The 12,016-nt window shown below is 41.6% G+C and overlaps 1 protein-coding gene across 1 annotated transcript; it reads right to left on the bottom strand.

Moving 5' to 3' along the window:
* Nucleotides 1-1,614: 1,614 nt before the first annotated feature.
* On the bottom strand, nt 1,615-10,075 carry NQO1 (NAD(P)H quinone dehydrogenase 1). The gene is made up of 6 exons (XM_063110615.1): nt 9,674-10,075; nt 7,516-7,680; nt 7,273-7,403; nt 4,861-4,974; nt 4,023-4,124; nt 1,615-3,173 (listed from the first exon to the last, which is right to left on the bottom strand). Exons 1-6 carry the CDS (start codon nt 9,678-9,680, stop codon nt 2,868-2,870), a joined length of 825 nt encoding a protein of 274 aa, XP_062966685.1. The 5' UTR covers nt 9,681-10,075; the 3' UTR covers nt 1,615-2,867.
* Between the last annotated feature and the right edge of the window lie 1,941 nt (nt 10,076-12,016).

Genomic DNA, 12,016 nt, shown 5'->3' with positions numbered 1-12,016 from the left:
AATCAGCCACATTGTATATCAACAAAATAAAATAAAATAAAGAAAACAAACAAAACAAAACAAAACAAAAACACTACTCAAAAAAAAAAAAGAAATGCATGCTCATTATAGGAAATCTGAATAATAAATAAAATTAGAAGGAAACAAAACAAAACAAAACAAAACTTCTCTCAGAGAATAACCCTTTTAAAACATGTCAGGGAGGGGGGAGGGAGGAGGGAGGGAGGTTTTGGTGATGGGGAACAATAATTAGCCACAATGTATATCGACAAAATAAAATTTTTAAAAAAAATTAAATAAATAAATAAATACTTGAAGTTAACAACAATAAAAAAAAAAACTGAGAAAATAAATTTCTTCTGCTTAAAAAAACAAAACAAAACAAAAAAAAAACATAAGTCAGATCTGTTACAGCTCTGCTCAAAAAACTTCCTATCCTTACATTCTCACAATGCTTAGAAAGCCCGATGTGGTCTGATCTCAGCTATTTTCTCACCTGTGGCTCCCGCTTTCTCTGCTTTAGTGTTGCTAACTTTCTTTCTGTTCCTCAGACATGCACAGCATGCTCCTGCCTCAGGGGTGTGCACTTGGCATCCCTCCTGCCTGGAGTGCTCTTCCTTCACATATCTAGTGTCTCACTTCTTATTCTCACTTAATCAGGTCCTTGCTCAAGTGTGGCCTTATCAAAGAGAGAGAGGTCTTTCTTGATTGCCCTGTATAAAATAAAACTCTCTGCTGTGGGTTGACTGAATTGTGTCCCCTGAAGTTCATATATTAGAAGCTTAATTCCCACTGTAACTGTTGAAGGTGAGAAATCCTATTATGGTAATTGAAAGGTGGGGTCTTGAAGAGATGATTAGATTGAAGGACCATGCCTAGTGAATGGATTAGTAATGGTGGTTAGGGGTGTGGTTCTGGGGGCTTCAAGAGGGCACGTGAGACTCTCTCTCTCTCTGTTCCACCATATTCTGCCATGTGAGACCCCTGCATTACTGCCAGGGAAGGCCCTCATCAGATGTGTTCCCTGGACTTTGGACTTCCTAGCCTCTGAAACTGTAAGCAATAAATTTCATTTAATTACAAATTACCCAGTTCTAGGTGTTTTTGTTATAACAGAAACAGACGAATACACTCTCTATCCCGTCTCTGGCCCTCAAACCCTGCTTTTTTCTTCCTAGCATTTATCATCACCTGATGTATTTGTTCATTTCACTACTCTTCTTCATGAGAATGCAAACTCCATGAAGAAAGGTACTTTGTTTTGTTCATTGCTGTGCCCCCAGTGCCTAGAAGAGTGCCTGGCCCATTGATTGGATTAATCAGAATACTGCCCATGTGGCATTTCTTTATGGCATTTTCTGTTTTTCTCGATTTCTACAGCACTCTTTACTGACTCTTTGAAATGTCTTGTAAATTCCCCGAGAGGATCTGAATAGGTTGTTCCATTTCCATTCAGTATGAAGCAGTCCCATTGGGCAAGCTTTCAAGCCATGTCACTTTATGGTCTTCTGGCCATAATTTATTATTGAATCCTCTGATTCTGTCCTCCAGTAGATTCCACTTTTGCCTGAATGCCTCTATCATTAGCTTCACTGATACCAATAAATGTGGGTCTGTTTTGTAGAAATGAATTTTATTTATTTAATTTTGTTTAGAAATTTACACAAAATTGCAGTGAAGATGAAGGCAACAGAAAATATTTTCAACGTGAAAAACCCAGCAGTCTGCTATCATGGATACTGTCACAGCAAAAAATAGCTAGTGCTAGTCAGCATCTGGTACATGAAGTTCTCCATCCTGGCCCAATGCCATCATTTCCTTGGAAGGTAAGAGGCTGTTTCCCATTTTTTGGGTAAACTCATTTTGCATCATTTCTCTTATTTTCTTTCAAATGCACCACAAGAGGGCAGTCTTTTATCATATTCTACCTGAATTATACCAACAGTGGGAAGAGATGCAATTCAAGAATTTAAATAGAAATTAGAATATTATGCCAAAATTGTTCACCTAAGTTAATAAAACTCCAAGCTTACCATTTTATCCCAAAAGTTATGGGACCAAAACACATTCTTAAAAGGAAAGTTGTCAGTTTAGCAATGATACAGCAAATAACCTTCCGGAAGTTTGTATAGATCAGAAATAAAGTATTTTTGTGGAAGGCTGTTCTTAAGTACTGAAGATACTATTTCCTTTCTTGAATTCACTCAACGTGGCAAATGTACAGTGTGGATGTGTTAATTTATTTCTGCAAACATTAAATTAGAAGACTAAGGTAAAGAAGAGAGTTTTGTTAGCTATTCATTTCAAGGTATCTGTGTTCTGTATACAAACAACAAAAGTTGAAGGAAGAGTAATACTCATGATAGGTATATTACGTATTCACTGCATAGTAAACAAGCATTAGATTACTAACTACAAAACAAGTTAGGTCAGATAAATACAGTCATTTCTTTCTCTGAGCAATTCCCTCCTGCCATAAACTACAGAGAGGTAATTAAAAGAAATAGATCACTGGCAAGTTGAATGCTCTCTAGCCAAATTTTGCCCTAAAAGTTTAGCCCTAAAAAGAATTGTGTAGATGATCTTAAAGAATATTTTTCTAGCATCTTTCTATACCTTCCCCTAAGTAGCCTCTTAAGCCTAATCAGATTTTTGCTCTATTCCATGATAGTAATTGTAAGAATCAGTTGGATTTAATTATAAAATCACTCAAAAATGTCTACACAAAACAGTCTAGTTCCTCTCCTATTCATTCCTTGTGGAAAAAGAAACACCCAGATCTTAAAAGCTAAAGTAAGTTGGTGAAACTTGAAAAAAAAATACACAGATTTGACTACATGTTAGAGAGAAATCAAGTCTTGTGAATCTTATTTTCTGGCTTTGATCTGGTTGTCAGTTGGGATGGACTTGCCCAAGTGATGGCCCACAGAAAGGCCAACTTTCTTGTTTTTCTGTTCATCCTGTACCTCTTTTTTCAGTAAGAACCCTGCCTGGAAGTTAAGGTCAAAAAGGCTGCTTGGGGCAAAATACAGTGGTGTCTCATTCCAAATATTCTGCAGGCGTTTCTTCCATCCTTCCAGGATCTGAATTCGTGCATCTGCTGGAGTGTGACCAATGCTATATGCCAGTTCAGGTTCTAATACTTGGAAGCCACAGAAATGCAGAATGCCACTCTGGGGATACATAAAGCACAGAGGTAAGTCACAGAACCAATCCTATGCAGTTTGTACTGTAAACGAATAACAAAAGTTGGTCTGGACTTCCCATTAAGACATTCCAATAAGGAGACCTAAGTACCCTGGAGAATCAGTTCATAGCTATATAGTCTCTCACCTTCTGCCCTCTCTACCTGTTACCTATTTTAGCCTATTCAGCTGTGTTCTTTAAGTGACTAATACCCTGAAACTGTGCCAACCTGGATCTTCTGCCAGAAGTCCTGGAAATTCTATCACATTAGGAAGGAGTTTCAGCTTCTCAGCAGCTGACTCTTGTCCAGGCATGCAGGTGTGCATTTCTCTGACTCGCCAGTCTTAAGGAATGATTCTTATAGGTGGCCACCTCACCTGCTCTTCTCTCCAATCCCCTTCCTTAAAACAGATTAGTCTTGAGAGTCCAGTGACCACTGAAAAACCCACCTCAGACTTCAGTTTATTCATCCCTAAAAATGGCTGGACTACATCATTTCTTAATTTGTCTTGGGCTCTAACAGTCTGTGAGACTATAGCAGCAACTTGGGAGGACAGGAAGATTGGAGAGATGTCAGTAAGCTGGAGAGAGCCATGGCCTGTGGCTGTACCAATCAAGGGTCATCTGCACTAGTCCTTGGTTAGGAGAGAACAGTGTTTGAACATGTGCACACATGGGTGTATTTGATAAGCAGAGGCCTGGCAAGATGGGCACGTTCTCAACCATTACTATGCTTTCGAATTCACATCTCAGATCTGTTTTCAGCTGCTATCTTGAGGACTCCAGTCAAAGCTCAATTAATGAATTCCCCTGAAGGTTCATTGAAAATGAGGTACCTGAATTGGCCAGAGAATGATATTTATGTCCCCATGGACACCTTGCAGAGAGTACATGGAGCCGGTGCCACCTGTGGTGATGGAAAGCACTGCCTTCTTATTCTGTAAAAGAAAAAAAAACCCAACTTCATTACCCTCCACATCTCCTTGGTGACAAGAAGTTAATCAAACAGCCCCAGGGAAAAGAAACACACAAGTCTACCCTATTTGCTGTTTATATTACCTCATACTTTAGCTCCTCTGAGCTATACAGTGTTACTACAGAAGCACCAGCTTAGCTGGTTCACAGACAGGTAGCCAGGGGCCAGCCAAGGATTCCACACTCCTGCGTGTGGCCAATCAGGACAAGTCTGTCATGGTAACCAAATCAGCATTAGCTGCTGGCTGCGTAGGTGGAATTATTTGTTGTTTTTATGTCTCCCCACGGTGCTAGGCATGGAGGATAAGATCTTTAATCCAGAATGTCTCAAAGTGTTTCTTGTGCAGTATTTGGGTCTCCAAAAAACAAAGACAGACTTTCCTTATTTTTATTATGGAAAATTTCAACCTACATAAATAAGAGAAAATAGTACTAATGATGCATCTATCACCCAACTTCAATTCTCAATATTTTGCCATTCTAGTTTTATCTAATCCCCTCATCCTTTTTTTGTTCCTGGAGTATTTTAAAATAAATCCCAAACAGCACGTCATTTAATTTATAAAAACTTTATCATGCATTTCTCCCAAAGGACCTGGAGCCTGATGTTAGTATCTTAGTACCTCTGCTCAAAACTCTGCCTCAGAAGAGAATCTACCCAGAATCGAGCTGTTAGAAAACTCAGAACCATTCACCTACCCGGAAAGGTCCCTTGTCATACATGGCAGCATAAGTGTAGGCAAATTCTCCTATGAACACTCGCTCAAACCAGCCTTTCAGAATGGCGGGGACTCCAAACCAGTGCAATGGGAACTGTGGGACAGAAGACATCAAAGTGGTTAGATCAGGGACATCCCCAGCACAGAAGGCGGCTCAGGGTACACTGCTGCTGCCCATGATGTCACTGTTATGGGAACCTTTCTTCGGGCCTTTGTCATTCCTTCTGGAGGAGTTAAGCACGTTTAAGAAAGGAAAAATTATTGTCCTTGGACAGCTAACTTGATAATCCTGTTTCTGCCTAAAAAATACAAATATGGGGTGAGTTTGAATAAGGCCACATGCAAATAAGATTTGTTTCTATGAAATCACATTTGGCAGCAAAATCTAAATGCCAAGGACTGTAGACAAGGTTCATTTGCTTCAATGTATGATGCCTAAATCAATAGTTTCCCAAGAGCTTGCTTAAGTAGGTGTGGTATCAAAAATATGACTGTCCCTTATGCTAAGGGATATAAAATCCTTTCATTTAGAATAAACAAAACCATTCAAAAATGCAAACAAATGGTCAGTGTGACTAAGGTTTACCACAGAATTCCCAAGAAAAAGTCTTGTCTGACCTCCTGTCCTAATCAAAGCAGAGTAAGGGCTATCTCAGTATTTCTTCTTATCCTTGATTCATGATTTAAAGATATGACAATTGGAATATGCCCAGAGGAAGAAAACTAGAGCCAAGAATGAATGTGCAGAACTTGACAGCTTTCTTCAATACTTGAAGGATTGCTGTTGTACAGAAAAGGGGGTAAGGAGGTAGGGTTTTATAATAGAACACAGGATTGAGAGCAAGATTTGTGTTCTTATGCTCAATCTGCCACTTATTTGGTGCATGACCTTTGCCACACAAGCCTCATAGCTTCTCTAAGTTTCATTTGCCTCATATGTAAAAAGAGGGGCTTGGGTAATCTCTAGCAGTTCCTCACATTCTCACATCTATGACCCTCCAATTGTGAGGGGCCAGACCAGCAGCTTTTAGTATAAATGTACAGGCTGTTTAGCAAGTAGATTTGGTCCCCTCTTAATGTTCTACAGTCAGAGCTGAAAACAGAATTGGTTGGCTTGGGGAGTATTAAATGTTTACTCTCAGGCTGGCTGGTTAGAGCACAGTGTTACAATGCCAAGGCCAAGGGTTCGGATCCCTGCACAGGCCAGCCGCCAAAAAAAAAGTTTACTCTGCCTCAAGTTGTTCTTGGAGAAGTGAGAAAAGTGATCAGGGGATTAGCCCATATGCCCCTTGCTATGAATTAAGGCACTCCTTCCTCAAGACACTCTTTCCATGTTGAAAGACTATCATAGTACATTTATTTTGCGAGAATAAGACTTTTCCTGTCACCTGTGAGAAAACTGTTATAATAAATATACAAATGTGCAGTGTTTACATTGCCCTGAGATGTGGTGCTATTTTACAGTGCACAAACTGCACAGTTGTACTGACAGTGAAGAAAACTTATGCATAAGATAGAAGTTAAATGTAAAGACCACCACCAATTCCAAAATACAGTGACTCTGAGATGAGAACTGAAAGCTGCTAGTGCTGCTGCCTTGGCTGCACTAAGGTAAGATGCAGTAGAAAACTTGGATCAAGAAGGCATCCGTTGGGGCACTAACTAATGGCATGTGGCTTCAATTCATGGCAACAGGCCTGAGGATAGAATAAAAGACTAAAGATTGGATGCTTTGGAGCTGACTGAATAATTGCAAAAAACACAGCCTGTACCTCCCTCCTTGTGAAGTTTCCAGTGTCATGTTCAATATCAAAAGGCTGGCTGATTAAAGCAGAGTCATTGAGTATAGTCTGGCATTTACAGGCAAGAGGACTGACAAGATACACACACAGTTACAGTATTGTCTGCTGAATGGTAAGCAATTTCTGGGAGAGGAAAGGCCATGGTTTGCTGCTGCAACACATTCAGCAGGGCAAAGCCCCTCCAGCTGGGAAACTAGAACAGCAGAGAAGTCAACCTCTCATGACATCACTCCACAAACTATTTAGCATTCTATGGAGAGAGGGGGAGAACTGCAAACTTTGAGAGAGTCCACCAGGAATCACTCATTGAAGGGAAGATTAGGCACAATGGGGGAAAAAAGCTCAAGGTTTAGATGTCATCTTGGCAATAACATTCATTTATGCAAAGAGCAATACAGCTGGATTCGCAATATCTATAAATCTGTGTAATTCTGCATCTTTTGTACCTTTGAAGTAATCATGCTTACGTACAAGATGCAATAAAGTGTGTAAGTGACTTTTCTAAGATGCCATAGATAATTGAGTAAGGTCTATGATAATAAGAACTCAAGTGTCCCTGGCACCCCTTCTGATGTCCTGTCCTACCATACCTGAAATATCACAAGGTCTGCAGCCACCAGCTTCTTTTGTTCAGCCACAATGTCTGGGCTTAGGCGGCCTTCTTTATAAGCCTGAACAGACTCAGCAGCATACTGAAAGTTCCCAGGGTTGTTCAGTTTACCTGCAGAGAGGAAAAAGAGGGGCTGAACCAGAGGGGCCAAGGCTGGACCAGAGAACCCACAGGCAAGGAGATCCACAAAGAACTAATTAAAGGGAGGAGAGGGGACTCCTACCTGTGATGTCCTTTTTGGAAATGACAGGATTGAAGTTCATGGCATACAGGTCCGACTCGATCACCTCCCATCCTTCCTTCTTCAAAGATTCTACAGCAGCTTCCTTCATGGCATAGTTGAAGGATGTCTTCTCTGAGTGAGCCAGTACAATCAGTGCTTTTTTTCCTATTTAGACACACACAAGGCATATGGAGAAAATCCATTCCCAACCAACCAAGCATCAGCTACAGGGGAGCCAGTGTTCGTAAAGGAAGATGCGACTTTGTTAGACATTAGGTTATTGCAATCCATCCCCTGCAGCCAGAAATATACTTTCTCCTTAAAGGTACCAATGACTGAAGGAGGCATTCTGACTCAGTGAGAAAACAGCGGCTGATGGAATAAATGGTGTTGGCATACTCAATTAGCCATATGCATGAAAATAAAATCACGCCCCCCCAAAACTAGCATAGGTGTTAGAAGTCAGTACAGCAGTTACCCTTGTCAGCGGGCAGTGACCAGAAGGGTACAAAAAGGACTTTTGCGGTGCTGGTAATATTTTCTTTCTTGATCTGGGTGCTGAATACATAAATTTTCAGTTTGTGAAAAGCCATTTAGAACTTGTGCACTTTTCAGTGTGTCTCTTGTATTCTATAAAGTTTGTTTTGAGTCACCCCAGTAACACACCACATACAGCAATTATTTCCAGGTAGGTTAAAGATACAAAATGTTTAATGAAACTACTAAACTAGTAGAAGAAAGGGAGAATTTGTGTAAACGTGGGGTAGAGAATACTTTTTAAAGAAGACTTGATAGGCCGGCCCGTGGCTCACTCGGTAGAGTACGGTGCTGATAACACCAAGGCCATGGGTTCGGATCCTATATAGGGATGGCCAGTTTGCTCACTGGCCGAGCGTGGTGCTGACAACACCAAGCCAAGGGTTGAGATCCCCTTACCGGTCATCTTTAAAAAATAAATAAATAAATAAATTAAATAAATAAATAAAGAAGACTTGAGATTCAGAAACTGTGAAGGAAAAGCCTGACAAAGCCACATGAGAATGAAAAATGTCTGTTTAGCAAAAGACAACATAAACAGGGTTAAAAGACAGGACAATCACCTGGGAGAAGAAATCTGCAACTCTTATCGCAAAGAGTTAAAATCCCAAAGAATGCCTACAGATAACTAAAAAAAAACAGACCCCTCAATAGAAAAGATAGAAAAGCCCTAAACACAGAGGACGATATGCAAATGAAAATAAACAAATGAAATGGTGTTCTGCCTGGCGCGTCAGGACAAGCAAACTAAAATGAGATATCATTATTTACCCATGAGATTGGCAAAACATTTAAGACAAATAACACTGAGGGCTATTAAGATTGTAGGAAATTGGCACATTACTGGCGGGAACATGAATTGCCTCAACCCTTGGGGAAAGTAATCAGGTGGAAACTTAAAATTCTAAAGACAAATCTTTGATCCAGCTCTCTAATTTGGGAAGGGGGGGCGGGGGGGATCTGTTCTACAGACTAAAAGCATCAGGACACAGGGGCAACGAGGCGTCCTGCAGCATTGTTTTCCTTGGCAAAAATTAGAAACAATCTGATTGTCTATGTACGGGGAACATCTGAATAAATTATGGCTACATCCACTCTGCATGATATTATGCTAATAAGAATGAGTTAACGAGAGCCGGCCGTGGTTCACTCGGGGGAGCGTGGTGCTGACAGCACCAAGTCAAGGGTTCAGATCCCCTTCCCGGTCATCTTTAAAAAAAAAAAAAAAAAAAAAGAGTTAACGATGTATAGTGACCCAGAAAGATACCTATGGTCTATTGTTAACTGATAAAAAGCAAATGAGTGTGAATTCACTTTTATTTAAAAGAAAGAATAGAAAGAGAGGAAGGAAGGGAAAGGACCTCTGTTTTGGAGAGAACTTTTGCTTCCCAGGTGAAGTCTCTCCTAAACGCCCCCCGAGTTTGTGAGGAAGGGGTGGGGGACGACCCCCTCTCCTTGGAGTCTAGTCAGGACTCATACCGAACCCTAATTTCTTCACTTTTTCGGGTTTGAGTCAAGGAACAAAACTCAAGACCAGGTCCTTACAGCCTTCTCCGGAAGAACCCACGAGGGCCCGAGTGCCATCCGCACGAGCGCACGTTTCCCCGCGTCCTGCACTCACCGACCATGGCTGCGACGCGTGCGGCCGAGGAGCGGTCTCGGGCGCTGACTGGCTGCGCTGCTGGTTGCTGCGGCGACCCTGGCCGGGGTAAGGTACTGCCTGGGAAGCGCGGCTTGCAATCCGCAGGTGTCTCGCGTGCGACTCACTGCGCCGGCTCGTTTATACCAGGCCCGGCCCGGCCCACCAGGGCTAGGCGGCCAGCAAGGGCGGGGCGGGCCGCGGCCCCTGGGGCGCTGGGCGGAGGTCACCAAGGCTGCAGTTACAGGAAGGAAGGGGAGTCTGGGGGATGGAGCGGGGGAAGGGAAATGTGTGGGTCTGGGTGGGTGTAAGTGGGGATACGAGGAGGGCGTTTCCAGTGGAGTCCGAGGCTGTTGGGAGGAGCCGGAGGGAATCGCCTCCCTACTGAATAGAGCAGGCGAAGAACGGGGTGCGGCCGAGCCTTTAGGATTGAATTCCGCTGAGTCACAGTGACTCTGGACCTAGGGCTGAGAGCAGCGGGGAGATTTGCCCTCGTGGAAATGAATTTGGTTTTTCCTTTACAAGTTCAGATTCTGCACTTGGGGGGCCCATGGAACGCAATTCCCTAGGTGCATGCCCCTGGATCACCCCTGCTCCTCATGGCCAGGAAATCAGGGAACTGATTGGTTTTACCTCTCACGAGCTAAGAAGGCAAAGCTGGTCCGGAGAGAGCAGTGTTGGGAAAGCATTTAAAGAATAGCCAAGACAAAGTTCAGTGATTTTACACAGTCTAACTTAGAGGTACGGAATAGAACAAAGCTTAACGTTTTAAATCTCTATAAAATAAAAGTTATAGTCAAGTCATCCTACAGAACAGAGGGGAGACACACTGTCAAAAGGTGAAAGAAAAATAAATAGAACTTTAAAGTGATAAGTTAACATCAGAAGAATTACAAATGAGGGACGGGTGGTAGAAAGCACACAGGACCTTTAAATTTTGTCTTGGGTGCAAAATTTGAGGGGCCAGAAAACCCAGTAATCGAGATATCAAGATAAACGATACTTTAATGCAATATTTATAAAAATTAAAATTAAGGGCCGGCCTGTGGTTCACTTGGGAGAGTGTGATGCTGATAACAACAAGGCCACGGGTTTGGATCCCTATATAGGGATGGCTGGTTCGCTCACTTGGGAGAGCGTGGTTCTGACACCAAGTCAAGGGTTAAGATCCCCTTACTGGTAATCTTAGAAAAAAAAAAAAAAAAATATATATATATATATATATATATATAATTTAAAATTAATGTGTTTTTTTTCGTGACCAGTACTCAGCCAGTGAGTACACCGGCCATTCCTAGATAGGATCCGAACCCACGGCGGAAGCGTCGCTGCGCTCCCAGCGCTGCACTCTCCCGAGTGCGCCACGGGCTCGGCAATTTAAAATTAATGTGAAGAAAAAGTAATGATGGACAAAATATAAAAATGTTAAAGATAAGGTCACTAATTGTGCCAAGCCATAATGAGCCTAAGGCAAAAGGAGGAATCGGCAATACTGATCCTGTCTTTACTTAACGTGTTGATATTTTGTTCACCCTAGACTTTTTTTTTCATTAATTTATTTTAAAAAATGCTGCATTCAAATTATTTTGATTACTGCGTTTTTTATTATCTCCTTAAATTTTTTTTCCCTGGGCAAGTGCCTCACATCATCTCACCCTAGTCCAAGCCTTGACTGTAAATTAAATTTTCTATTTCTTTGTAATACAAAGTAAATTGATACTGTCTAGAAATAGAGACAAAAGCACATTATTAAAATGTAATAACCACCAGAACCATTAAACACAATATTTTCAAGTATTTCTTCTAGGAGTGGAAAATGACGAGATGACTATTTTTAAGAGATGACATGTATTTAAGAATTAAAACCATAACCATGCTCTAAAGGGTGTAGAAGTTCAGTGGAGAGGAAGAGATGGTCAATGACAGCTTCTTAGCGGGCAGGGAATTTCAGCTGGACCATTTTTAAAGTGGTATGAAGTCAACTTTAAAACAGTATTCAAGGCCGGCCCATGGCTCACTCGGTAGAGTGCGGTGCTGATAACACCAAGGCCACGGGTTCGGATCCTATATAGGGATGGCTGGTTTGCTCACTGGCTGAGCGTGGTGCTGACAACACCAAGTCAAGGGTTGAGATCCCCTTACCGGTCATCTTAAAAAAATAAATAAATAAATAAAATAAAATAAAATAAAACAGTATTCAAAAGGACATTTTTAAAAGGTCTACGGCTGGACGGTTAGCTCAGTTGGTTAGAGCGCAGCCTTGTAATGCCAAAGTCAAGGGTTCAGATCCCCAGACCAGCCACCTGCTGAAAAAATTAATTAATT

This window comes from Cynocephalus volans, chromosome 10 (assembly GCF_027409185.1).
Source record: "Cynocephalus volans isolate mCynVol1 chromosome 10, mCynVol1.pri, whole genome shotgun sequence".
Classification (NCBI taxonomy): Eukaryota; Metazoa; Chordata; class Mammalia; order Dermoptera; family Cynocephalidae; genus Cynocephalus; species Cynocephalus volans.
Note: the sequence above shows the minus strand (reverse complement) of the source record. Positions and strands in the feature narration are given on the sequence as shown.

What these genes read in the sequence shown, in the direction of transcription:
- NQO1 (XM_063110615.1), bottom strand. An exon ending in TTCCAAAAAGGACATCACAG is followed by an intron (nt 7,404 to 7,515) that starts GTAGGAGTCCCC and finishes TCCTCTCTGCAG; the next exon opens with GTAAACTGAACAACCCTGGG. An exon ending in ATGACAAGGGACCTTTCCGG is followed by an intron (nt 4,125 to 4,860) that starts GTAGGTGAATGG and finishes TTTCTTTTACAG; the next exon opens with AATAAGAAGGCAGTGCTTTC.